This window comes from Botrytis byssoidea, assembly GCF_014898295.1.
Source record: "Botrytis byssoidea strain MUCL 94 chromosome Unknown BBYS_001, whole genome shotgun sequence".
Lineage (NCBI taxonomy): Eukaryota > Fungi > Ascomycota > Leotiomycetes > Helotiales > Sclerotiniaceae > Botrytis > Botrytis byssoidea.
Window position 1 is genome coordinate 1,737,586 of NW_024065842.1, and position 26,226 is coordinate 1,763,811.

Below are 26,226 nucleotides of genomic sequence, written 5' to 3' on the forward strand. Positions count from 1 at the left end.
TTTATGCATTCAAACCAACTCCATCCATTCATCCACCTCGCAAACTCCTTCTTCCTCTTTTGTATGATCCAACATTCCGAATCTTTCCATACACACATACACACATACACACATACACATCATACACGCCCATCCATCATCCATCCCAATCATCCAACCCCAACACTCCCCCAAATTCTCGCAAACTCCTTCCCCGATCCCAAGCGTATCTACCCAGCCCAAAGTGCATACCCCTCGATCGCCGCTCTAGCCTAAAAGGGTACTAGTCTTCCTACCCGTACAAAACAACAGAAGAAAATAAAACATAAACCCTGCATATAATATAACCTTAAATAACCCCACGTTATACCCAGATCCTATAAATGAGTGTCATCTCACCAATCAGGAGGTTTGGATCTGAGGGTTATAAGGATATCTACACGTACCAAGAGGTCGATTTACCCATCTAGGTAGTAAATTATTTAGTAATACCTAGGTACCTAGGTAGGCATCCTTTCTTTGTCTGTGTCTCGGCATTACTTACCGATCGGAGGGGCAAGTACCTAACCCACCTAGTGAATTTGTGAATTCGAATTAATAAGAGAGGCATGAGAATGCGATGATGAGTAAAAATATACCTAGTACCACCATACCTACCTACCTGCTTACCTAGGTACGGACGCCATGGGATGGATGCATCAATTGACCTATCAAAACACGAAAAAACTGACTTTATACCAAGACTGAGATAGATTGAAATGAAGGGAGTGGGAGTGGGAGTGGGAGTGAGAAGAGTCATATGCTAAACTAGATCTTTTACTAAGGGAAAGTATTTTAATAATTTGGATTTCTTTTCTTTCCTCATATATATATATATACACCTACCTACCTATCTATCTACTTCTCACCCGAATACAGTCATACATACATATTTGATATAGATTTCTTCTTTGGATTCTTCATTTAAAAGTTACACTTCTTACTTACTTATTACTTACTTACCGACATACTTCATCTCTTTCTATTGTAGCTCTTACACTACCTTAGAACAAGAATCTCACACTTTACTTGTCCTCTTCTCCTCTCTTCAATAATCAACCACACAAACAAAATGTCCAACGAATTACCCACCAGCGCCACCAATGGAAATGGAAACGGACATGGCAACAATACCTCTTCTGACTTTGTCGTCAAGACCGGCTTGGCGCGAATGTTAAAAGGAGGTGTGATTATGGATGTAGTCAATGCCGAACAAGTAAGTAACTTACGATTTTCCCTTTCCCTTCAATCCATCATCCATCAAAATACAAACAACCCTCCAAAAAAACCCCCCCACCACTAACATCTCCCACCTCCAGGCCCGCATCGCAGAAGAAGCAGGCGCAGTAGCCGTCATGGCGCTCGAGCGAGTCCCTGCCGATATTCGTGCTCAGGGAGGCGTAGCCCGCATGTCGGATCCAAAGATGATTCGAGAGATCATGGACACGGTTACGATACCTGTTATGGCCAAGGCGAGAATCGGTCATTTTGTTGAATGTCAGGTTAGTTCTCCCTCTCATTTGTCTACCTTCCTTCTTCTCTTCCCATCTCTTCCCCTCTCTTTCAAACCTCTCTAACACCTCCGCCCCTCCCAGATCCTCCAGTCCATCGGCGTAGACTACATCGACGAATCCGAAGTGCTTACTCCTGCCGACGCCCTCCACCACGTCGAAAAACACCCCTTTAACATCCCCTTCGTCTGTGGCTGCCGTAACCTCGGTGAAGCCCTCCGCCGCATCTCCGAAGGCGCCGCCATGATCCGTACCAAAGGTGAAGCCGGCACTGGCGACGTTATCGAAGCCGTGCGTCACCAACGCCAAGTAACCTCGGAGATCCGCGCCGCCTCTCTCATGTCTGACGAGGAGTTGCGCATCCTCGCGAAAGATATCCAAGCTCCATTCGAACTCCTCAAAGAAACTGCAAAGTTGGGCCGTCTCCCTGTGGTTAATTTCGCAGCGGGTGGTATCGCTACCCCTGCCGATGCGGCCCTCATGATGCAATTAGGTTGTGATGGAGTTTTCGTCGGCAGCGGAATTTTCAAGAGCGGAGATGCGGCAAAGCGCGCCAGAGCAATTGTGCAGGCGACGACACATTTCAACGATGCAAAGGTTTTGGCGGAGGTGAGTGAGGATTTGGGAGAGGCAATGGTGGGGTTGAATTGTGGGACGATGGACCCCAAGGAGAAGATGCAGGGGAGGGGATGGTAAATAGGCTGGTTAGGTTTGGTGAACGGAGTGCACTATGTGAATTAAGAAAGAAGAGTAAAATGATTGAATGACAGACAGGAAGGAAGGAGATATGGGTGGCACTTTGTTCATACCAATAACGTCACTTCTATGGATACAATAGGGGAAAAGAGAAAGAGGTTAGGGTTTGGTATACCATCACATCAAATGGCATGGTATGTGTAGAGGCGTGAAAGATAGATCTAGGTATTTAGAGATTCTCAACTCATCTCAAAAATATAAATTCACAAAGCTCAAGAAATTACAATATAAAGCAGTCAGCATATAACTTTTTGCATCCTTTCAACACTCATTTGGTGTCTATTGATTTGTGAATAATATCTCAAGCAAAAGAATCAGAAGAATCAGAAGAATTAAATACTTTAAACATTTGAGAGCTTTTGAAAGAGTAAATTTAAACCAAATAGAACCTAACATTGAATGGTCTCGGAACATTGTCATAAACTACCAAGTAATATACGATACCTTCTAGGTTGTACTAAAGAATCAAATTCATCAAATGAGATCGGTTAAATCATGGAGGGGTAATGTGGGGAGGATAGTAGCGGGGTTAAAATTCTTACCAGGCGGTGACACTAAGCGGGCAGAAAATGATTCATCCCGATGATCGCATTGAATTTGAAGACTCTTCTTTTGTTCTCCAACCGTTTTTTCATACGTTCAATACCCCAACACAATTTAGAATTTCACAATGGAGTCCATTCGAATCCTCCTTGTCGGAAATGGTGGTCGGGAGCATACTTTGGCTTGGAAACTCAGTCAATCTCCCCGAGTCGAGTCCATCATCGCAGTCCCAGGAAATGGAGGAACTGCAAATTGTCCAAAAGTTTCCAATGATTCCAGTGTCAAGGCTGATGATTATCCGGGACTTGTTGCTTTGGCCAAGAAACATAATATTAACCTGGTGAGTTTCTAATTTCTACATTGATCTGGCTTTTTATTCCAGTTAAGTGCTCGGGTTTTGTTAAGCAATTACTTACCTTTACATGTAGGTAGTACCGGGACCAGAAGCACCCCTCGTTGATGGAATCCAAGATTATTTCCGTGAGGCAGACATAGCTTGTTATGGACCATCAAAACTTGCCGCGCGTCTGGAGGGAAGCAAAGCATTTTCGAAAGATTTCATGAAGAAGTATAACATTCCAACTGCGGCTTACGAGAACTTTACGGACTACGAAGAAGCGCGAAAATACATTGATAGCGTGAACCATAATGTTGTCATTAAAGCTAGTGGATTGGCGGCTGGAAAGGGTGTTATTATTCCAACATCGAAGGAGGAAGCCCACCAAGGACTCAAGGATATTATGCTTGATCGAGAATTTGGGGCTGCTGGAGATGAGGTTGTCATCGAGGAATTCTTGGAGGGCGATGAGCTCAGCATTCTTACTTTCTGCGATGGTTACAACATGTACTCTTTACCTGCGGCTCAAGATCATAAGAGAATTTTCGACGGTGATCAGGGTCCAAATACTGGAGGCATGGGATGTTATGCGCCTATTCCAATTGCTACCCAAAAATTAATCGAAGAGATCGAGCGAACTGTATTGGAGCCCACGCTTCGCGGCATGAGAAAAGAGCGTACACCTTTCGTCGGAACTCTTTTCACCGGCTTGATGATAACCAAGAATGGACCAAAAACCTTGGAGTACAATGTTCGTTTCGGTGATCCAGAAACACAGACTTTGTTACCATTGCTGAGTGACGATACCGATCTTGCAGAGATCATGCTTCTCTGTACTCAGGGGTCCCTCGACGAAGCGAAGATCAAGATTGATCAAAAATTCAGTGCGACGGTTGTGGTAGCTGCTGGTGGATACCCAGGCTCATACGCCAAAGGCACACCCATGGAAGTCAGCACACCTCCGGCAGGTTCCAATATATTCCATGCTGGTACCGTGGTGAAGGATGGTCAGTTACAAACATCTGGTGGACGTGTCATCGCAGCACAAGCTGTTGCAGAAACTCTCGAGCAGGCCGTAAAGGATGCTTATACTACTGTCGATCTCATCAAGTTCGATAAAATGTTCTACCGCAAGGATATTGCTCATCGGGCATTCAGGTCTTCATCTGCTACAAAGGAAGCACTTACATATGCATCCGCAGGTGTTAGCATTGATGCTGGTAATAACTTTGTCGAACGTATTAGAAAAGCAGTTCTTTCTACCCGAAGACCAGGAGCCGATGCTGAAATCGGTGGGTTCGGTGGAGAGATTGATTTGGAAGCTGCTGGTTATGCGGGTGCCCCAACTGTAGTTATGTGCATTGATGGGATTGGCACCAAACTTGCCATTGCACAAGCTATGGAGAAGCATGACACAGTTGGTATTGATTTGGTCGCGATGAACGTAAATGATTTGATTGTTGCAGGCGCTGAACCGCTTGGATTCGTCGACTACTATGGCTGCAGTCAATTGAAGCTTAAGAACGCAGCAGATTTCGTAGAAGGTGTTGCTAACGGGTGCAAAGATGCCAACAGTGCACTCGTTGGTGGTGAAACTGCTGAAATGCCTGGTATGTACCAAGGAGATGATTATGATGCTGCAGGTTGCGCCATGGGAGTTGTAAAGAAGGAGAACAGATTACCAAGGACAGATTTGATGGCAGAAGGTGATGTCCTTATTGGCTTGGCATCTGCGGGAGTTCACTCCAATGGATTCTCTCTCGTGCGAAAAATTATTGCGAGAGAAGGTCTCTCCTATAAAGAAGACAAGTGCCCATGGGATCCTTCCACCACCGTTGGTGAAAATCTTTTAACGCCTACTCGCGTTTACGTTCGCTCCCTGAAACCAGTGGTCCAGAAGCATTTGGTCACTGGCTTGGCCCACATCACTGGTGGTGGCTTGACTGAAAATGTTCCTAGAATGTTGCCATCTCATCTAGCTGCCGAGATCGATGTCGCTACTTGGCAATTACCGGATGTGTTCAAGTGGTTGAAGAACGCAGGTAATGTCGAAGCTAGCGAGATGGCTAGAGCCTTCAACACGGGTATTGGAATGGTAGCAGTAGTTAAAAAGGAGAATGTAGAGCAGGTTGTGAGAGAATTGGAGGAGTCGGGTGAGAAGGTTTATACTATTGGAAAATTGATCAAGAGATCAGGTGAAGGCTGTGAGTTGAGAAATTTGGACTCGTGGAATTAAAAACTACCTAGGTAGTAGGCAGGAAGAACGAGAAAATGGGAAGGCGGATCGCCATGAGATGGGAGCAATTATGTTATACTAGTCGTCGGGGGAAAAGTATTTTCAGACTACGGATTCGTAGAATTTTCATATGAATTATTATAATAATTTTGAAATCCTACGAATTCGTAGACTTCAAACTCTCTTTTCCCGACGGCTAGTACTAATGAAATATATAAATTTAATTCTAATTCTAATTCTAATTCTATTAATAACGAATTGCTGAGACTCTTAAAAATTGTCCGATTAGTCATTCTGTTACCGATGTCCTGGTGGTCCACTGGTGGTCCACTGGTGGTCCACCAGTGGTGTGAGAACTTTAAGTGGATCTTGACAACGGTCCGAGCATGATCTGCTCCAAGCGAACGAATTATATTTATTTTATTCCACTTTCAACCTTTCTGACTATAATCCTAGCTAATATACCAAAATTTTCCAATTTAATAGCGATATCGGGCAAGGCTGATAAAAAAGGTTACAGTAAAGTTTATCGAATGATTCGATAGCATTTTGCATTTCATGCCGAATCACTCATTGACACCTCCCGTCTCGAGCTTCTAAAACCCCAGCTCAAAAGAAAAATGATTACCATAAGTCCGTCATCTCTATATTCTCAGCGCCGCACCAAACCTCGTTCTCATGAGAAAGAAACATTTCCGGCGATGCTAGCAAGAACTGCGAAACTGACGTCCATGTAGAAGTACCCTGCTCCTCTGCGAACATTGGCCCCGGCTTCGATGTTATCGGGCTCGCTCTTTCCATATGGCTCGAGTTACATGTCGATGTCGATACCGCGGTGACGTCGCACGCACCGCTCAATTGCAAAATCACATATGAAGGACAGGGCGCGGAAGAGGTTCCGTTGACGGCGGATAGCAATCTGATTACGCGCACTGCGTTGTATGTTTTGCGCTGTCACGGCCAGAGAAGCTTTCCTTCCGAAACGTCAGTTCACATTATCAATCCTATTCCGTTGGGACGCGGACTCGGATCATCGGGGGCGGCAGTCGTAGCTGGTGTTGCGCTGGCCAATGAAGTTGGGAAGCTGAAATTGTCGAAGGCGAGGATGTTGGATTATTGTCTCATGATCGGTACGGTTGAGTGGTCCATCAAGCGGAATATATCTAACCATATACACAGAACGCCATCCAGACAACGTAGCCGCAGCATTGTACGGAGGATTTGTTGGAACGTACCTCAACGAACTGAGCGCCGAAGACACAGAACGCAAAGAGATTCCGCTCAGCGAAGTGCTCCCTGAACCTGCCGGAGGAGTAGATACTGGATCCAATCCTCCCGAACCACCAGTTGGAATTGGTCATTACATGAAGTTTCCCTGGGCTCCCGAAATTAAAGCCATTGCCATCATTCCACAATTCGAAGTCGCAACCGCAAAAGCGAGAAGTGTTCTGCCCTCTTCGTATTCCAGGTCAGATGTAGTATTCAATCTTCAAAGAATTGCTCTTCTGCCTTCAGCGCTTGGAAGATCACCACCGGATGCAGAACAAATCTATCTCGCGATGCAAGACAAAGTACATCAACCTTACAGAAAGGGTTTGATACCAGGTCTCCCTGAGATCTTACAATCTGTCACTCCTAAATCTCATCCCGGGCTGTGTGGAATCTGTTTATCTGGAGCCGGTCCAACTATTCTTGCGCTTGCAACAGAAAACTTTGATGCAATTGCGAATGTCATTTTAGATACTTTTGCGAAGAATGATATCAAATGCGATTGGAAATTGTTGGAACCTGCGCAAGACGGAACAACTGTTACATACAGCTGAAAAGCCGATGATAAAAAAAAAAGTGTTTCGTCTTGAATAAAATTTATAGACTTGAGGAAATCTTAAGGCACACATATACTACCTTGCTGAACAAGCCAGGTCTACTGTTAAAGAGAAGCAAATATTTACTTCATCTAGCATAGACCTTCAATGCTTATACGTCCTCATATCAGTCGAATTCCTCCCATACTTGTAGAGAGCCATGAAACCATATACGCCTTCCCTATACTAAAGATAAAGTCCCTATCCAGGCAAGCTAATCTGACAAAATTTCCAAAGCGAATTTAACAATTATATGGCATTTAACCATGTAATTGTCATAGCCTAACCCAAACCACCCCATGCACCTCGAATACGTCTTGCAAGTTGTATATCCTTCTGCATAATTGTGACTCTCTTGGCATGAATAGCACACAAGTTCGTATCTTCGAACAGATGGACAAGAAATGCTTCAGCTGATTCTTGAAGCGCTTGAATAGCTTGTGACTGCCAGCGCATTCCCTCACCTTGAGGACGTACTGAGAGAGCGATTTCACGGACCTAGATTCGTACCTTGTTAGATATGGTTTTGCAATGTTGATTAGGGCATAAATACGAACCAAACGTGAGAAGGGAAGTTTGAGAAGGAGCAGATCGGTAGACTTCTGGAACTTGCGAATTTCCTTTAGAGCCAAGGTACCAGGTTTATAACGGCGCTTTTTTCCTTGGGGAATTGGATCTCCGGCTATTCACATCAATTGAGTCAGTATGTTGAGTTTAATATGCACTATGATTTCCCCCCGAGCTTCATGTCAGAAAAGAAATTGACTTGTTGACCCGATTCAAATGCGCGCGCAAGTCGTTGAAATGCAAGAACAAACTCCGGCTTACCTCTAACAGCACTATCCCTTGCTTTTTTACTCATGCTCTTTCCCGCAACAGATTTTCCTGCTGGTCTGCCTGGTGCGTTTGCTCTTGGGGTACCCCCTGCTGATTCGTCGTCCAGTGACAAACGCTGCTTTTTCTTTTGCATTTGCGACATTGTGAATTTTGATTATAATCCAAGCTTTATGGGTCTTCGTCGATGAAATGTGTTTTTCGCTGTGATTGCGCAAAGTGATGTTCAAGTTGCGGAGTTCTTGGGAATATTGTTGTGGCCGGGTGGATTCGACGACGCGGTTTTGCGCGAAGATGCGCGTCCTTAGTATTTAGACAGCTGATCCAATTGAAGCTAGATAGACCGAACTTAGCAAAATTTGAGAGGTGAAATCGCGTGGGATTTCAAAGGGTAGGTTGAGAGAGAAATATATTCAATTAGTAATTCTGGTCTGGTCTAGTCTGGAGTTGAATATTGAAGGGTTGGGAACCACAGCAACCATATTTACAATTCCGACGCGCTTGGACCATCTGGTAAAAAGGAAATATGGCTACATATATTCAAGGCTGAGACTGAAAGCTGTCAGCCTTGCCTTATCTAAGATCGACCGCCGGGTCAAAGGCTAGTCGTCGTTAGACCTTATTAGAACAGGACAACTTGTTCAAAGAAACGTCATGAGCTTCACATAAATTATAAATACGAACCCACGACCTTCCTTTTCAAAAAAATTATTTTTGTCAAACTAAAATTATCTAGGAATCGCATTGCCTCATATCACAGGAAAACAGTATTAAGATTTCCTCCATATCTGCTCTTTGAAACTTCGAAATATCCATTAACTCCATTCATTACGCAAGCTCTCCTCGATTTATCCCATACCCACATTCCGAGCCTCATTGTCGCATTACTATTGCATTACTTCTATCAATACCCTCATCCATCCAATTATGGATCAAATGATGGGAAATGGGGAAGGGGGCCCAGCCGGGTTTCCGCTCGAAACTTGGTTTTGGGAAATGCCTGTTTGTACAAGATGGTGGACGACGGCTACAGTGATTACAAGCGCGCTGGTACAATGTCAAATTGTTACGCCGTTTCAATTATTCTACAGCTTTCGAGCTGTATTTGTGAAGTCGCAGGTATGATTGGTTTCTCCCCGTTGCGCATGTGCTTTCGCATCTTGGACCCGTGCTGATTTCTCTCGACAAACAGTATTGGCGCCTCTTGACCACTTTTATATACTTTGGTCCTTTATCCCTGGATCTCGTTTTCCACGTATTCTTCTTAACCCGATATTCGCGACTCCTTGAAGAATCATCCGGTCGATCGGCGGCGCATTTTTCATGGCTGTTACTCTATGCGATGACTTGTCTTATCTGCATAAATCCTCTGGTCTCAATGCCATTTCTAGGACACCCATTATCCTCGACTCTCGTATACATTTGGTCGAGACGAAATCCCGATACACAATTAAGTTTCCTCGGCTTACTAGTTTTCACGGCTCCATATTTACCGTGGGTTTTGATGGGCTTCAGTCTGGTTTTGCATGGGACAGTTCCAAAGGATGAATTGATGGGAATAGTCATTGGTCATGTTTGGTACTTTTTTTGCGACGTTTACCCACCGCTACACAATGGACATCGTCCATTTGATCCACCAATGTTTTGGAGAAGATTGTTTGAGAGACAACCGAGAGAGGAAACGGCGGATGCAATCAATAACGATATTGCAATGGCCGCAGCGCCAGGACCGGAAGTCAGATAAATAAATAAAAGCGCATCATAGAATAGGTATCATGATGAAATTGCATGGAAAGGCGTTTGGGATTTAAGAAGCGGTTGGGTGTGAACATTATTGTTCACTGATATAGCCATTCAGTAGAAGCAACCAGCAGAGATTTACTTTAACCGCTATGCTACATCTAGTGCTGAGGTTTTGAGGACATTTGTTCATATCATAATCACAAGTGATCGTACAATTATTATATTATTACAATTATTGATAACTCGTTGAGCGTGGTCATGAACTACTGTCTGCATCCGACTCTACTTTTAATGAATTCGCCGCAGCCTGCTTTGCAGCTCGGTCCTCCTTTTTCGTTTTGGCAGACATATCTACATCTCGAGCATCGTCTGAATCCTCTTCGTTATCAAGCTCATCAACGGGAGCTATAGGATGATGAAGATGCTTCCAGTCCTCCAACTCTTCTATGATAGATCGCAAACGATCTCTGATACTCTCTATAGCGTAACTCCCTAGAAGTAATCGTAGAGGCGGGTAGGAACAATGACCTAATTGCCAAACCAAATCTGCGCATTTCTTAGCACTAGTAGGTTGTTTATCTCCCAGCCACTGAACCATTCTCTTCGCATGCAACGCCGGCGAAGTTGGATCGGAATATGGTTCACTGGGAGGTTTAATCAAAAAGTGTCCCCAAGTAGGTAACGGACCCGAAGCCAATTCCTTCTCATCTCTCCTCACCAACCCCGGTTCTACCAATGTAGCTTTAATATTGAAAGCATCCACTTCGTAAAGCATCGCTTCGATCATTCCCTCCACCGCATACTTCGTCGCGCAATATGGTCCCAAGCCCGGAACGCCCAGCGCGCCTGAGGTACTGCTGAATATCAAGTATCTCCCCGCTCCTTGCTCGCGAAAGTATGGTAGACTCAATTGGATAATATGTACAGTGCCCATGAAATTCGTCTCGAATTGATTGCGGATTTCGTGCTCGTCTTGATCTTCGCATGCGCCGATGACGCCGTAGCCCGAACAATTGGCTATCACGTCGATGCGCTTGAATTTTTCAAGTCCCTGTTCTATAACTGTAGATACGGATTCTCGTACACGCACGTCGCAAAGAGTATTGAAGCAGTTTGGATGCGGGAATGTGGTTTGCATCGATTCGATTGTATTTTCGTTGATCCGGCCGACGGCAACAACTTCGTCGCCTTTGGAAAGACATGCTCGTGTGAGACTCTGGCCCATATGGCCACTGGCGCCAAATATCTAGATGCTGAGTTAGGAAATGGAAGGTGTAGAACGGCCTTCATCAGATAGATAGACGATCTGTCTGCTGGGGCGCAAATTAGAGTACTTACTATCCAAACCTTTGGTTTTGTCTTATTATTTGGACCCGGAGGCTCACAACTCAAAGGAAGTTGTAGCTTTATCTTTTTACCATCGGCATTGATAGTGTTTTCGACTTTGAGAAAATCGGGAGACATGCTGTCGTACGCACTGCTGTGAGGGACATTTCGTCCCGATGGTAGTAAATTGTTGTAAGAATCAAAATCGGGAGTGTCAGCGGGGCCTTCTCCCTCTTTTGGATTCCTCTCCTTCATCTTCCTTTATATATTGATTTGTGCGAAGTCGTGAATCGTAAATGGCGATGATGAGTTGGCGCTCTCACGGTGACATTGAGGGAGCTGGGGAAAACTAGCCAATAGCGGGGTAAGCTTCCCCTTCCCAAAAGATTTGTTGCATGTCTGCTAGCACCGTCAGCTTTGGGGCTTTTGGGAAAAGTAAGAATTTTATTGCAGATCCAGAATCGCAAAGGTTCGGGAATCTTGAGTTAAATTGTCCCGGGGAATTTGACCAAGAATTGCGAATCTGATGGAGATGGGCGTTTTAGTAGCAATTCGTTATCGGTTTGTTTACAGACTCTTATCGTCTTCAAAAACTTCGTCTTATCTTATATATCTTCATTCACCACACGGGATGATATGACGTAAGTCGGCATCTCTCTTTACCTTGATGGATGATTGACGTTGATGATAAGATGGAATGGGATGGGAATAGGTATTTTAGATAGGTATAGGTAGTTAGAAAGGTATTTGGCATGAGTTCAAAGTATGAGTGAGCTATGTGACTTTTATCATGCCGATTCATTAATGCGACAACAGTGTACAGTATTTCAGTCAGACCGAACTCAGACACAAATCGTTAAAACTCCCGAGATCGCATTCTTGCTACCTATCATCATATGCTATCATATTCAGCTTGCAGTGTTTCATTACTTCGTTATCGCCGTTTCACTTCCATCATCTACCTTTCCATCTCCCCTCTTCCATTATTGGCCTGCGATTGCAGGAACAGTTTGTAAATACTCCTTGCGGTATGGATTGGCATCGACTTCTGGACCACGGTTCAAAGGAGTCCATTTAGGTTCTTCCTTGAACAATCTCATTGCTTGGATATACTATTCTTTTGTTAGTAACGGCGCATGCTAAGAATATCATAGAGAGCAACATACGTTGTTTTCATCGGTGGTAAAACGATGGTAGATACCAGCTGGAAGAATCTGTCCAGCAAAATCAGTCTCTGTTCAAACACGATTCCAGCGCATGTATCAGGAATACTTACGATCAAGTCGTCCTTTTCCAACCTAATACGAACCCACTCATCGCCCTCACTCCTAACATCAAAGAATCCCGCTCCATCTCTGATATATCTGATCTCCTCATCTTCATGCAAATGTTCATTGAAGAACGACTTGACCTTCTCCTCATATATATCGCCCATTTTCTCTGGTGAAACCGTAATTACATCGCGATTCTTGTAACTTCTGTCAGATGCGAGCTTGTCGACATCTTTCTCATCTGCGAATCTGTAATAGAGAACTCCGAGCTTCTCCAAATACTCAGGGTTAACGTCGCGACCTGAGTCATGAAGTTCACGTTGGTCGCCCTATAGAAATCTGTTTGTTAGCAAAAAAGAAAATAGAAGGAGGGGTAGTGCAGTGGGGGTGAGGGGTACTTTACCTCCTTGTTATCAAACCAGTAAGCTCTCATGTTGAATTTCAGTTAATTGATGGAGTATTCGTAGATTTAGTTTTGATATATTTGAGTGTGGTGTTTATGCTTCAAATGTAAATGAGATGGTATGTATGATGTGGAAGAGGCTGTGATTTATTTTATCTTTTGTTGGTTTTTGAATAAATAAAATATCCAAGCGGAAGCCTGAGTGAGTTAAATAAATGGAAATTCCTAGAAAAAAGTCTGCGCCCGATGAGATTGACGCCATTCACCCATTCACAAACAGTATTACACAATCACATTGCAACGCAACGACGCACCCCAATCAGTTGATAATCTCATAATTGTCAATACCTAGACTCACCCCGTGGGTCATGAATCAATAAGGAGTATATAATTAATCAGCAATTGTTTAATTTCCAGACTCACTTTTTTTTAAATCGAGATTCTACGAGACGTCATCGTCTTCTCAATTCCCGAAATGCTTGCAGGGGTGTTTCCCGAGTTTCTCGACCTGGTTTCCACAGTTTTCTTGAATGCAGACATTAAACATATGTTTTTTCCTCTCGTTGCTTCCAATGCATCTGTCTGTGAATACGAAATGCAAGCGCAAGTCTAAGTTTTTTATTTAGAGGGTCATCAATTGTTTTATACATCATGCTGTGCAATGTAGTCCGGAAGAAAGTTCTTCTTACCCTGCAGCACGGTGGTCACCTTCAACATGCATGATATGCAGAGCCTTGAGCTGAGGCGGGACAATCCAAAGGATCCTGGTTCGAAAATTGATTCGAGGGAGAGTGTGAGGCTGGAGAGACGCAGATTGTGTCTGGAAGTGAATTATAAGATAAGGATCACCTGCATGGAGCATATCTATAGTTTTGCTTCATTCGAGATCACTCCAGCAAGATTCTTTACTTTGAGCTTCCAGCAAGACTAATTTGATGTAATGTTACATGCAGGCTACTAAGATACAGCCCCCAGCGGCGTGTTTCCTTGACTATCTTGTATATTATGTTGTCCGTTGGAACTGCGACTGATCACTCCCCTCACCTCAGCGCATATAGAGCCGGTCATACTCAGCTTATAGTTTGATGCACGTATGCTTTAAAAGCTATCGCATATCTTTTCAAGCAACCATAGCAATACTTAAAACGGTTTGACCCAGATTGTCAAAACAACTAATCAACGACTGGTGGTTCAGCATCATACAAGTAAGAATGGTACAGTCGCATCTTATCTGTTTTTTGTGCACTTCACACTGTTTTCAAAAGAAACTCATTAATCTCCATCTATCTCAATAATGAGAGCCCCCAATGATACGAAAGCAGGCATCGAACCTTTGCACGCTACTTGTCCCAGGCAGCCTTACCAGTGTCGAAACTAATCCATCTTTCGTGCAATCGAAGATTTCGCAAATAATACCAGCTGACTAGTGGTGCTTCTTTGGGCGCGGATGCTCTCACTAAGAATATTAAACAAACAAAATTGAAGTTTGGTTTAATATTAGGAAAGCAAGGGATGGAGCAGAGCTCGGCACCAGGATGTGGCGTACCGCATATTGTGTCTGGATTGGAGGGGACGGCTGGAGATTTGGAAAGGGGGGAACAACATATAGAATCAGATCTGCTCTTTGCATGGGGTACCTTGGTATCAGTATAGGTGAGATTTCCCTTGGCGTCTAGGGAAAAGGTGTGAATCTGAGAAGGTGTCGATTGATGAGCCTATTAGTAATCCAATATTGCTTCTTAAAATATAAACAAACCCCACATTATCCGTTTGTAATTCGTATCACTATGTACAATACCCGCGACTGCCTAACAAAACCAGATTTAGATGATTGATCGTCTTGAGCATCGTTACTATGATCCAAGAGAGGCTGGCAACGAATATCTACTCGGCTACTCGAGAATTCTATATACCGAAATAAACAAGAACGCAGTATTTATCTAGGAGCTCAAAAACTGCGGATACCGAGTGATCAAGCTGGGGCCTGCTAGTGTTTACTACTTTATGAGCTACGTCAATGTGAAGAGTTGTTATGTATTTGATTGAAAACTAATTTGGCCCTGTAGATCTGATGCATCGTCTCGGCTATCCTGGCGTGCCTGGCGATACAGAGGGCCCATTATTCTCTCGGTTGTATGAAAACTGGGGACGTAGTTCACCTCCGCCCTTAATAGCAGCCTCCACAAGAGCGGTAGAAAAGATGATACGTCCCATTTTGAAAGCTGTTGCCTGAGAGACTTCGAATTAGAAACATTCCTTAGAGTTTCTCCCTTCCCTTTACCGTTCCCCACCTCCGTTTTAGAGTTGGAATTCTCGCTATGTTTCTTTATTAGAGTTGTTGTGTTATAATTGTTGATAATAACATGGGTATAGTGATATCATGTGTTCACACTGTTGTGATATTGCTTAATAAGGAGCTAACTGAGAAACTATTTAGCACAAACAAATCTAAATCTTGTTGCTATATCAGTACCGAGACACTAGCACTATGCACTAGTATGATAGTTAAATCCTGAATGATACTGACGGCAATGAAGTATATACCTAGGTAGCTCTAACGACATTTGCTCTCACTGTAAATATAATTGGGTCTCATCACAAACAAAAATAATTGTTACCGGAAATTTCAATTGGGAAAGCTTTTGAAGGATTTCAGAGCGTGGCGCGTTGGTGGCTCGGTGCTTAACCTATCTAGGGACTAACTGCGAACTTCACAATACCATGTACAGTATGTAAACAAGCGCGCGATCTCCAAACTCCATTCTCTCTTCACCTTTCTTTTCTCTCATTTTCCTAAGCGCAAGATATTCAATTGGATCTATGAAATATTCAAATCAAATTGATCTGCGACGATAAATCGTTGAATACTGAAACCCACTTATTACCCCAATATACCACCATAAATAACCACATTAGCAAACATCGAAGCGAAACTCCTGCATAAAACCCCGGTCCGCCTTTCACCTAGCCAACAATTTCGCGTCATTGCTTTATTTACAAGGGACCCTTCATGTACCTACATTTACAACATCAATTTTCTAAAAAGATTGCTGACATCAACGAAACATTAATTGCTATGGCTATCGTTCCGCGATTGATGCCAGGCATGGGAATGGGTGTGGTCTCAACTGCATCTACTCCTTCTTTGCGATCGAGAAGAGATAGTGTTGTATCTACAGCCAGAGATGCGGGTGGAAATGTTAGAGTCGTGGTTAGAGTTAGAGGATTTCTTCCTAGAGGTGAATATTTTAAGGAGAACAGGAAGTCAGGATATTTTACTAACGGCGATGCAGAAATTAATAGAGGAGCTAAGTGTCTGATTGATATGAATCCAATAACACAAGCAACCACTCTCCTAGTGCCAAACGATACAGATCCTGCAAACTCTCGTTCGAAGATGCGCAGAGTCATTGAAGAGAAAGTCTTTACATTTGACAATTCCTTTTGGAGCCACAACCAATCTGATGAACATTATGCACACCAGGAGGATGTTTATAATAGTTTGGGGGAGGAATTCTTGGACCATAACTTCGAAGGATATCATACATGCATCTTTGCATATGGCCAGACTGGATCAGGAAAGAGTTATACAATGATGGGTACAGAGGATCAGCCAGGATTGATACCAAGGACCTGCGAAGACCTTTTTGAGCGGATCGAGGCAGCACATAATGAAAGTCCAAACATTTCCTATAATGTCCGTGTATCTTATTTCGAGGTTTATAACGAACATGTCCGAGATCTTCTTGTCCCATTTCACCCCAATCAACCACCCTATTATCTGAAGATTCGTGAATCCCCCACCGAAGGACCTTATATCAAGGATTTGACCGATGTACCCGTTAAGAATCTTTCTGAAATCATGCGGTACATGAAGATGGGAGATGCCAGTCGAACCACAGCAAGTACTAAGATGAACGATACAAGTAGCAGAAGTCATAGTGTTTTTACCATCATGCTCAAGCAGATTCACCATGATATGGAGACGGATGAAACAACAGAACGTACTGCCAGAATTCGACTCGTGGATCTTGCAGGTAGTGAACGCGCAAAGGCAACAGAAGCAACAGGTGCTCGTCTACGTGAGGGAAGCAATATTAACAAGTCTCTGACAACTCTCGGTCGTGTCATTGCAGCTCTCGCAGATCCAAAGCAACAACAACGTACCGTAAAACGCAACAAAGATGTCGTTCCCTACAGAGATTCGATCCTTACCTGGCTACTCAAAGATTCATTGGGAGGAAATAGTAAAACCGCAATGATCGCGTGTATTTCCCCTTCCGATTATGACGAAACTCTCTCTACCCTTCGCTATGCTGACCAAGCTAAACGCATTCGCACGCGTGCCGTCGTCAACCAAGATCACGTTTCCGCTGCGGAACGTGATGCTCAGATTGCCGCCATGGCAGAGGAGATTCGTATTTTACAACTTCAGGTTTCCAATTCTGACTCTACAAGAAAAGAAACTGAAATTAAAGCACAAGACGAAAGACTTGAGCAATACCAGAACAAAATTGCACTCATGCAAAGAATGATGGAGGACAGGACCATGATATCAGAAGGTAAAATTCGAAGCTTGACAACTGAGAATGACGCCTTGAGATTGCATCTTAAATTAGCTTTGGAGAGTTTGAAGAATCCGATCAAAGTGGAAACTGCTAGGACTATTAGTATGGGCAGTATTAATTTCGGTACTGAGGGCGAATTGGGACACGATAAGGAGAACAGAACTATCGATGAAACGACTAATGAAGACGATGGCTACGAACATGACTATTCAGATGAAGACGAAGCTATTGATATGGGTGCGCGTGAGGAGAGAGCAAGCGAGATGCAAGGTTTCATGGGTGATTTGTTAAAGGATCTGGATATGTTTAGGAAGAAGATCTGTGACGACAAGGGGCGTTTCGGTAGGGAAATGACGGTTAATGTCGTATGATTATAAGTAGAGGGCGGATTTTTACGGACTGGTATGGCTTCACGAAGGGAAAATAAGGCAAGCGTTGGTGTTATGGGGGTTTGCATTTTTTATTATACCAAGGGTAGGAAAGGGATTGGGGGTAGAATATGCAGTGCCATGGATTATGGCACGGGTTTTAGAGTCTAATCAGGCATTGGTTAATATTAGCGGTGGTAATCTGAGTTCTTGCCATATCTTTGGATCAGATCAAGGGGATCAACATCCGTTAATCGAGACGTATAGACTTCAAAGCAGTGCAAATAGTATGCCTTTTGATAGAATAAAGCCGTTAAGATAAAGTCAATTCTTCTGCACAATGAGAGATTTAAATTGTATACCCAATTTGAAGCTTGATAGCAATCTTTGACGTACGAATCGGATTTGACAATCAAATAAAGCTCCAATCTTGAATATTTATGATTTCATTTTTGTATCTTATTAATTACACCAAAGCAATACGTGGTATCCTAGTACTTTAAAGTTCCTCAATTCCGGCCTTCTTTCCCTCCCCCATCTTCCTTTCCCCATCAGCATCTTGCTTCTCGATCTCACTCTCACTTTCGCTTCCCCTTTCCCCATCCCTCGTTTCTTCCAAAACACCCAGTCCCAAGTTCATCTCCACATAACTTTCTCCCTCCTTCACATCCTCCAATTTCCTATCTTCTCCTTTCTCAATCTTCTTCATCAATTCTTCATTCGCTTCTTTCATCTGTTTCAGAAAATCAGGAAGATTGTTGAGGCCTTCTGAAGCGCCAAATCCGTTAAGTGTGGATACACGCATGACGGGACGAGCATTTAGGGGACGGATCATGGGGATCTCATCCTCGGAGTCGTCTTCAGAAGAAGGTTCTGATGATGAAGCTTCGGCTTCGGATGATGTGTTGGCCTGAGAAGATGCGGGAGATGAGGATTTGGGTGGGTTTGTTGATGGTTGAGTGGTGTTTGGAGAAGTTTTGCCGAGAGCGGTACGTTTTCTAGAGGGAAGTTTGGCGTCGAGAATTTTTCGGGTGGGCGTTAATTCGGTTTCCATTGCTTCTGTGGGAGGGGAGGAGCGTTTCGTTGCTGACATTGTGAATAGGTATGTCAGGTGAGTTATTGGATTTGAGATCTGGAGTGGACGTTTTGGATAGTCTCAGCTCAGTATTGTGTCTCAGTAATAAGACCCAATGGTAGACCCGGAATACAAAAGATTGGGTAATGAAGTCTCACAACTATATACTCTCGTGAGTGTTAGAACTTTTGATAGGTAATGTATCCAGAAGACTAGGGTATAAGCAGGGCTTATGTGATACTGGAATTTTGTTTGGGTAAAGGTAGAATAGAATATGTGTTGCGAGAGTCCAAAAGGAATTCTGACACTATTCTGATTGGAATCTTGTAATAGCAATCCAGTAAAAATATAGCAACGATAAGATGTGATTTCTTGGTTTCCGTAAAGTGATTTGATGATTAAATTTGAAGTGATCGTCACCAAGAAAAACCAATATCGAAATCTTCCCCAATTATGTCTCACCGCCAAATATTGCCATGACCCACGTGATCACACTCCCGGCCACTCACCGGGCGTGTTTTAGTTTTCCCGGACCGCGCCGCATGTCAGGCCTGCAATTCTGCACAACCAATTGAACCAATGTGAAAGGCCAAATGGATATTGCAAGGGGTATCTACTCTTTGAGAGGGCCGTTCGGGCGCTTGTTTCAGGGTTTCATCTTGAATCCACTGCTTCAGATGTGATCTGCTGTGCATTCTCTTGGCGCCACTGTTACTTCATCACTTCATCCTTTGTACAATAATACGGATTGCTTTCTCTTTCATCCTCTCTATCACCCTTTTCTGTTCATCCCACCCTTAGCTTTGTCAATCTCTTGGTATCTTTATTATTTCTTTCTCGAGAACGGTAGAAGCAGTCGAGTATCCCATTACAATATCAAAGTCTTAATATAACACATATACCATTTATACAATATGGCTTTACGACCATCGCTCATTACACGAGGAATTTCCACATCCGGGCCAAACGATACTGGATCTCCTGCTCGCGACGATGCAAAAAAGAATATGCTAAAAGCAATGCGTCCATTGCCGACGCAACATTGTTGGGATATATATTTCGATAGGTCAGTGCTTCTCTCTATGGGATGTGTGGATTCTGTGGGGTATTGGATTGCGTACAATTGCTAACAGGGTACCAAATAGACAACAGAAGGATCAAAAGCCTGCCGCAGATGGAAGTTATACTGCTACCCTTGACAAGCTTCCTACACAAGTCGAATCGATTCAGGATTTTTGGCGTTATTGCAACAATACCCCGTTCGATCAGATTAAAATGAGAGAGTCGATTTACTTATTCAAACAAGGGTTCCAACCAGTTTGGGAGGATAGAAGAAATATCAATGGAGGTAGTTGGACATTTAGGGTCCCTAAGCAAAATGGTCCGGACTTTTTCACCAGAGTTCAATTGATGGCTATTGGAGAGAAGCTTCAAGGCTGTTTAGAATCAGGTAAGCGGGTTTACACGAATCCCTCGGTTGGAAAAATGCCAGCCCCTTTTACAAGCAATTGGAATCAGAATATAGAAGAGAGTCAAAAACATCGAATTCTTGGTCTCCATAATGACTGGGTGCTCTACGAACAAGTGTTCTAGTTCACGGGCTGGAAGTGTGGAAGGTTATGAAATGAAACACTACTAGGAATCGATACTAACATACGAATAGGCGATCAGCTTTGTGGTGTTGGACTCTCCGTTCGTTTCAATTCTCACCTTATCTCAATCTGGCACCGTGATGCCTCGAAACAGAAATCCATCGATGCTTTACTCGCTACAGTAATGGAGGAACTTCCCCAAGAACTGAAACCTAAGCCCGACAACTTCTTCTACAAGAAACACTCAGATCACGCCGGATTCAAAGCTCCACCAGCGGAAAGTACATCCGAGTCCGCACAGACTGAGTCTCCTGCATCTAAAATTCAGACGGAGGTTCCAGCGGTTTAGACTAGCTGTTTCATTCATGATTTCATGGGAATTATATGGGAATTGGCGTCACAAATATATCATCAAGGTCAGATAATGAAAGTTATTCACGAGGTGGACAGGTGTTTTTGACGGATAGGACCAGATTTTGCATAATCTTGTCGGCGTTCGTACTAAGAGCAATCAGCTCAAAAAATGGAATATGTGCAACAAACATATACTTCGCTAGACTCCTATTTCTCCATGTATTTGACTCCATCAAGAGTAATTTCAATCCAATCCCAAATTTCATGCCAGGAACGCCACCAATATGTCCCAAAACTCCACGTGCGCCAAGTGCTCAAGATCGCTCATCATATGTCAAATTGACTCATTCATCCAACCGTCATCTCCACATCCCCGCCCTCCTCATGACATCTTCAAACTCATCTCTTTCCACACCCTTCCCAACTCCCTGTCCGCCATTCGCCTCCAACAACATACTAACCAGCAACTCGTCATCCACGTCCTCTTTCAACACCCTCGCAACCCTCTTCAACGTCGCCAATGTAATTCTTCCCATGTCATCTCCCCCTCCACTGCCCTTCTTCTGTCCAGCATTTGAAAACAGTCGGAACGCATCATCTACATCTTTCTTATGTGAGTCCGATGTTCGAGTCCGGGAATGAAATTTAATAGCGCAGATAGCAACGAAATGCCGATAGACTGTAAAGCCTTCGTCTTCCGGGTCGAGGATGCTGTGGTATTCGCGGAGTTCGGAGGGGGTGGGTGTTAGTCCTAGGGCGCTGTTTCAGAATTAGTACACATCTTCTCTCACAGGAACTACTGTCGTGTATGCAATAAATCAAGCTGAGAAATGAACGCTCTAAAAAGTGAGAGAAGTAGCACAAACATCAACGCCCTCCTCACATCACCCATAGCAATAACGCCCTCCTTCTCGCCCTCCATCTTTTGCGAGAATAATGAAAATGCCTCTTTGATCTCTGTTTCTTCCGCAGCGGTAATATTGTGTTCTTTAGCTAGCTTGGACCGCGGTCCAGCTGCTGGCGCAGAGGTATCTTTGCGTTTTGCTGGCTGGGGTTTTTGTTAGTCATTCGTTAGATTTGGAAAACGAGGAGGTGCGGGAATACCATTCTGTGTACCAAGCAATATAACAAAAAGATGCGCAAATGATATTACTGTGAAGAGGCAGATTGAATCGGAGGATAAATTAAAATCGCGAGTTTCATTTGGATATTGATAAAGTTCGCCCGCCATGACGCGAAGGCCTTATTGACGAGGCTGAAGTGGATCGTTCTGGATTGGTCAAACGGCTTTTAGATTACCTAGTCCAGACTAGTTTTCCGCTAGCGCAGAAACTAGTGAGCCGTATGAAAACCTCGAAATTTTTCTCAAGAATTCGTTTCTTTCTTTATCAAGTACACAATGGCATTCATTCTTGCAGAGAAAGTTCTTCAAACAACAAGATCCTCATCAAATATGGAAACCAATTGATTTTTCTCTGAAGACCAGTAGGTATTCTTCTTTCAGCACATCATTATTTCTATTCTTCGAACAGAAGAATCCCCCAACATCCGCTTCAAAATATTGCTAGAGCTTGCCGAGTCTCAACCCAGAGCGAGCAAGTGTGGACAGTGAAGCAAGAATAAAACCCGGGTCACGATTTTGATTCTTCGAGACTTTTCCTTGAGGTACCCTGACTATGAAACTCGTCGATGAGTTTTGTGTTCGGTTCCTTTAGGAGACATTTGAGATTTGGCGGGATAAGTTTACGGACTTTGGAGGAACGGTGGCCAGGTCTATTAGTTTATGCAATATATTTATATCCTTTGAACGCCGTTTTGTTGTTTGGCTGTGATGTGTATTTAATCTGAGTTGTCTTCTGTGAGATTTATGAATGGCTAAGCTGGTCATGAACAATGATACTGCCCGCTTCATATTTGAATTTTGGATCTTGGTATTGTAAAGTTGATCCATGTGGCATGGGCAATTAGGTACGCTGTATTGTGAAACAATGTATTGATATCAGTGCTCGTATCTTCTTCGGACATTCTACCCATTTGCTTCCAACATCTCAAACTCATTCATGATATCAAAAGCACTGCAAGCGCTCGATGACTTTCTATCACCATCATATCATCCCTATTTTTGAATTCCATAGCGTTGAGTACCTGTATCCATCCGGTCGTTTTTGGATGGATGCGTGGCGTTATAAACCTGACAACATAGCTCAGAGTGACAATGAGTAAAATAGAAGTAAATACTGAGCAAAATTTACAATTCGCGCCAGGCGCTGTAATCGCGGTCTTCATATACCAACCAAGTCGAGAACATAATCAAGGCCTTTCCTGTATGAACTCTGCAACTCTTTGAATGCTTTCTCAATGCGCCAGCTTTATTTGATTTATGCAGTTGCCTCTGCTCTTTCGTGTGGCCTCAAATCAGTGTCTCAAACCGCAGACAGCGACGTAAGTCGATGTCCCACTTTCACGCAATAACTCGTAGTGGATTCGTAATACGTGTGCTAGAGCAATCTATTCTTATGAATCATAACTTATTACTAGTGACGAGCTTCTGATATCTGCAGATATAGGCTCGTAAATTAGACAGTAGTGAATTTGGTTGAAAGTGGGGCCATATGAGCCTGTCCAAAAAATGCATCTCGACACTCCTCTAGATCCATACTACTGCCGTGCAGACTTTGGAAATAAATCAAAGTAAACAACGAAATGAAAAGGCTAGCTGGATAGCTGGAGCTGTTCATAAAGATTCGAAACATCAGAAGAGGACCGAAAAAAGAGCGAGCTTCAGAATGGCAAAAGGATAACGTCGACTTTATTATCCTCCCAGGTGCGTGGTCTGTAGCTGCCTGTAGCTAACATCCTCGACCTCGTTTTATGGTATTTGATGTAATCGCTCTACCACTTGCACCAGAAGCGGATTATTAGTTATAAGTTGCGAAGTTGTTTGAATATATATCGGCGAGTAGGAGTTGGAACGTGAGGTTTCTATTGGCTGAATCATGGCATGTTGAAGTGAATATTGATGATGGGGTGTTTTCAGCTTGTCCATTACTTCCAACATCTGTCTATCTACCATTAAAATTTCCTGCTCGCTCCGACCCTTCTTAGCCACAGGTACACATCTTGGCCATCCCATCTCCATATTGGTTGATTTTCTACGGTAAAGCCGACCAATCAACAAATATTTTTCCAACCTTTCTACCACAGTCGTTTCTTGTCTTTCGGTTCTCCCTTCGCAGATCTTTCTCTGTCTGCATTCGTGTCTCCATTTCCTCCCATTGACTCAATTTCCGTCCTTTCAAGTTTACTCTGACGGGTACTAATTCATATCCCGACAGCGATTTCTTCATTTCTTGAAGTTTTGTCAAATACTCACTCCACTGTTCATACAAAATTCCTTCAAAACTTGTACCTGCCGCTTTGCCAGTCATGGCAAGTGATTCTGCGTTTTCCTACGCACACGACTTCTTCTCAAATCCTTCGTCGCAGGCTTTGGGGCATATCCAATAGCAGGCATCGGGCAAGGTGTAACATACTGCGTCAGCTGGAACCGCTGTTTCGTCGCCGATGTGGCCGCCGATGTGAAATTTGATGACGTTGCGATAGTATGTATTGAAGACTTTGTAAACACTACCAACTGGGATTTGCTTTCTCGCCGTTGGTGTGTATTTACAAGGTTGGGGAGTAATGGGAGAAGGTGCATCACAGTTCAAAAGGTATTCCATTACCCCGTGGGCATAATGTGGAGGCGTTGAGGAACTCATATTTTTGGAAGCGTCTTGTAGTGTAACGCTGAGATGCGGAGGACAGATTTGTCCAAGGAGACTCGGTGGCTTACATAGGGTATTCTACAGAATGGGGGTTGACTCAGAAGGTTCTGAGTAACATTCATAATTGCTCAAGCTTTACCATTCATAGTAGTCTCTATTATTGTGATTGATTTTGCTTCACGATGTTGAATCATCTTCGAGTTTCTCTGATGTTTTCAAAATGACATGCATAATTCGCTTCAAGTCAAAATCGGGAGGAGTGTTGTCGCTGTTGGCAAATCCATCTTCGAACAGCCTGCCCTTCCCTGTCCACAGTTCAAATAGCTCACTTCTGAGGAGCTCTCGAAATCTTCCCCTATCTGTTGCAAATTTGAATTTACCCGACTGGGATTGAACCGTGCGACAATGTTCACAGTTGTTGTACTTTTGACAAATCGACTTTTGAATGGTGTACTTGGAGCGCCGATAGTGGTCAGAAGGTTCAGCTTCCGAGCATCGGTACTTTCCGCAAAGGTAAAACACAGTGTAGAGAATCTTGTCCCGAGGTTGATTGCTACGATCATTGCCTTGTCTCGCTTCGTACTTTGTTGCGAGATGGTTGGATGGGGGAGGGGTCATTTGAGTGGAGTGGCCAGGATCTGCTAGGCGCTATTTGGGTATGCCGTAGGGCTGGGGAATAGCAGGCAGGTCATGGTTAGGACCACGGTAGTTTGACATCTCGTGTATGCGTTAGGCTGAGTTCCGATGGATTAAGATTTGTGTAAGTAGGATAACTATGCTATTAGCGTCGAGGAATATTATAGAAAGCATCAAAACTTACTCGACTTGGACTCCAATACTAACAGTTGAGGGTAAGCCAACAAAGAGGACAGCTGAGTAGAGTCACAGATGAATTAGTAGAGAAACGAAAATGTTTGGATCTTACACAATAATGTTGTAAGTATTGGTTGCTTGAAACTTTTCCACGGTATGAGGTAAAGATGTAGAAGAACTTTGAAGAACAACTCTGAGAAGGAGATTGTCGAAGCTCTCAAGCATATAGAAGCAGTGTGCTGCAATTATTCATATGGCGTATCTCTATATGAATATATCAGTATACTTGGTGTTTGGTTAATCGAAGGGTCTCTTCGTCATTGAACAGTCAGATATGGTACAATGACAAGTCGACCGACAATTTGACTTTTGTATCACATATGCCAATGCACTCACTCATTGAAAGTGATTCCCATGGATCAGACCCTAATTCTATACACGCAGACCATATTCATCTAGAGACTTTTCACTTAGTCTGAATATGTAAGAATATAAAAGTCTCACTGAGCTTCAATCGACACATTCACTTGGGTCCAGGGAGTTCCAGTTTTCTGTCAAGTCAGATTTCAACATTGACTATTCATCTACTGTTTGGAAGGAAGTTTCGAGCGTTGAAAAATAATACCAGACGATGGTGTGATTACTCATTGTTGGGAACGAGGAGTTTATGAGTTCCAGAAGCTCAGCATCGATCACAACCTTTATGAGGTCTGTTTGGATATTACTTCCAATTTCTGCCAGAGCTGCCACGATATGGACATATTACAACCTTTGCAGTACCCGTGAGAACAACTATTGCATCGTTCCTTAAACTTATTTCCTTTTGATGATCTCCATGCAATGAGC

At 43.4% G+C, this 26,226-nt stretch overlaps 11 protein-coding genes across 11 annotated transcripts; 5 read left to right on the top strand and 6 right to left on the bottom strand.

Annotated features, from left to right (window-relative positions):
* Window positions 1–91: 91 nt before the first annotated feature.
* Window positions 92–2,541, top strand: EAE97_000526 (uncharacterized protein). The gene is made up of 4 exons (XM_038871036.1): window positions 92–483; window positions 556–1,234; window positions 1,338–1,520; window positions 1,614–2,541. Exons 2-4 carry the CDS (start codon window positions 1,091–1,093, stop codon window positions 2,223–2,225), a joined length of 939 nt encoding a protein of 312 aa, XP_038738397.1. The 5' UTR covers window positions 92–483; window positions 556–1,090; the 3' UTR covers window positions 2,226–2,541.
* Window positions 2,542–2,889: 348 nt separating this feature from the next.
* On the top strand, window positions 2,890–7,224 carry EAE97_000527 (uncharacterized protein; the record flags this gene model as incomplete). Its single annotated transcript, XM_038871037.1, has 4 exons — window positions 2,890–3,168; window positions 3,257–5,360; window positions 6,139–6,531; window positions 6,581–7,224. The coding sequence occupies exons 1-4, from the start codon at window positions 2,956–2,958 to the stop codon at window positions 7,222–7,224; spliced, it is 3,354 nt and encodes a 1,117-aa protein (XP_038738398.1). The 5' UTR covers window positions 2,890–2,955.
* Window positions 7,225–7,548: 324 nt separating this feature from the next.
* On the bottom strand, window positions 7,549–8,245 carry EAE97_000528 (uncharacterized protein; the record flags this gene model as incomplete). Its single annotated transcript, XM_038871038.1, has 3 exons — window positions 7,549–7,764; window positions 7,824–7,948; window positions 8,095–8,245. The coding sequence occupies 3 exons, from the start codon at window positions 8,243–8,245 to the stop codon at window positions 7,549–7,551; spliced, it is 492 nt and encodes a 163-aa protein (XP_038738399.1).
* A 782-nt stretch (window positions 8,246–9,027) lies between these two features.
* EAE97_000529 (uncharacterized protein) lies at window positions 9,028–9,844 on the top strand (the record flags this gene model as incomplete). The annotated part of the gene is made up of 2 exons (XM_038871039.1): window positions 9,028–9,219; window positions 9,293–9,844. 2 exons carry the CDS (start codon window positions 9,028–9,030, stop codon window positions 9,842–9,844), a joined length of 744 nt encoding a protein of 247 aa, XP_038738400.1.
* A 255-nt stretch (window positions 9,845–10,099) lies between these two features.
* EAE97_000530 (uncharacterized protein) lies at window positions 10,100–11,424 on the bottom strand (the record flags this gene model as incomplete). Its single annotated transcript, XM_038871040.1, has 2 exons — window positions 10,100–11,089; window positions 11,182–11,424. 2 exons carry the CDS (start codon window positions 11,422–11,424, stop codon window positions 10,100–10,102), a joined length of 1,233 nt encoding a protein of 410 aa, XP_038738401.1.
* Window positions 11,425–12,152: 728 nt separating this feature from the next.
* EAE97_000531 (uncharacterized protein) lies at window positions 12,153–12,873 on the bottom strand (the record flags this gene model as incomplete). Its single annotated transcript, XM_038871041.1, has 4 exons — window positions 12,153–12,281; window positions 12,336–12,383; window positions 12,446–12,769; window positions 12,844–12,873. 4 exons carry the CDS (start codon window positions 12,871–12,873, stop codon window positions 12,153–12,155), a joined length of 531 nt encoding a protein of 176 aa, XP_038738402.1.
* A 2,980-nt stretch (window positions 12,874–15,853) lies between these two features.
* On the top strand, window positions 15,854–17,782 carry EAE97_000532 (uncharacterized protein; the record flags this gene model as incomplete). Its single annotated transcript, XM_038871042.1, has 1 exon — window positions 15,854–17,782. One exon carries the CDS (start codon window positions 15,854–15,856, stop codon window positions 17,780–17,782), a length of 1,929 nt encoding a protein of 642 aa, XP_038738403.1.
* Window positions 17,783–18,278: 496 nt separating this feature from the next.
* On the bottom strand, window positions 18,279–18,872 carry EAE97_000533 (uncharacterized protein; the record flags this gene model as incomplete). The annotated part of the gene is made up of 1 exon (XM_038871043.1): window positions 18,279–18,872. One exon carries the CDS (start codon window positions 18,870–18,872, stop codon window positions 18,279–18,281), a length of 594 nt encoding a protein of 197 aa, XP_038738404.1.
* Window positions 18,873–19,768: 896 nt separating this feature from the next.
* Window positions 19,769–20,795, top strand: EAE97_000534 (uncharacterized protein; the record flags this gene model as incomplete). The annotated part of the gene is made up of 3 exons (XM_038871044.1): window positions 19,769–19,920; window positions 20,000–20,304; window positions 20,518–20,795. 3 exons carry the CDS (start codon window positions 19,769–19,771, stop codon window positions 20,793–20,795), a joined length of 735 nt encoding a protein of 244 aa, XP_038738405.1.
* A 364-nt stretch (window positions 20,796–21,159) lies between these two features.
* On the bottom strand, window positions 21,160–21,907 carry EAE97_000535 (uncharacterized protein; the record flags this gene model as incomplete). Its single annotated transcript, XM_038871045.1, has 3 exons — window positions 21,160–21,559; window positions 21,667–21,848; window positions 21,905–21,907. 3 exons carry the CDS (start codon window positions 21,905–21,907, stop codon window positions 21,160–21,162), a joined length of 585 nt encoding a protein of 194 aa, XP_038738406.1.
* A 2,045-nt stretch (window positions 21,908–23,952) lies between these two features.
* Window positions 23,953–24,561, bottom strand: EAE97_000536 (uncharacterized protein; the record flags this gene model as incomplete). Its single annotated transcript, XM_038871046.1, has 2 exons — window positions 23,953–24,249; window positions 24,334–24,561. 2 exons carry the CDS (start codon window positions 24,559–24,561, stop codon window positions 23,953–23,955), a joined length of 525 nt encoding a protein of 174 aa, XP_038738407.1.
* Between the last annotated feature and the right edge of the window lie 1,665 nt (window positions 24,562–26,226).

What these genes read in the sequence shown, in the direction of transcription:
- EAE97_000526 (XM_038871036.1), top strand. Translation starts at nt 1,091, where the DNA reads ATGTCCAACGAATTACCCACCAGCGCCACCAATGGAAATGGAAACGGA. An exon ending in ATGTAGTCAATGCCGAACAA is followed by an intron (nt 1,235 to 1,337) that starts GTAAGTAACTTA and finishes TCCCACCTCCAG; the next exon opens with GCCCGCATCGCAGAAGAAGC. An exon ending in GTCATTTTGTTGAATGTCAG is followed by an intron (nt 1,521 to 1,613) that starts GTTAGTTCTCCC and finishes CGCCCCTCCCAG; the next exon opens with ATCCTCCAGTCCATCGGCGT.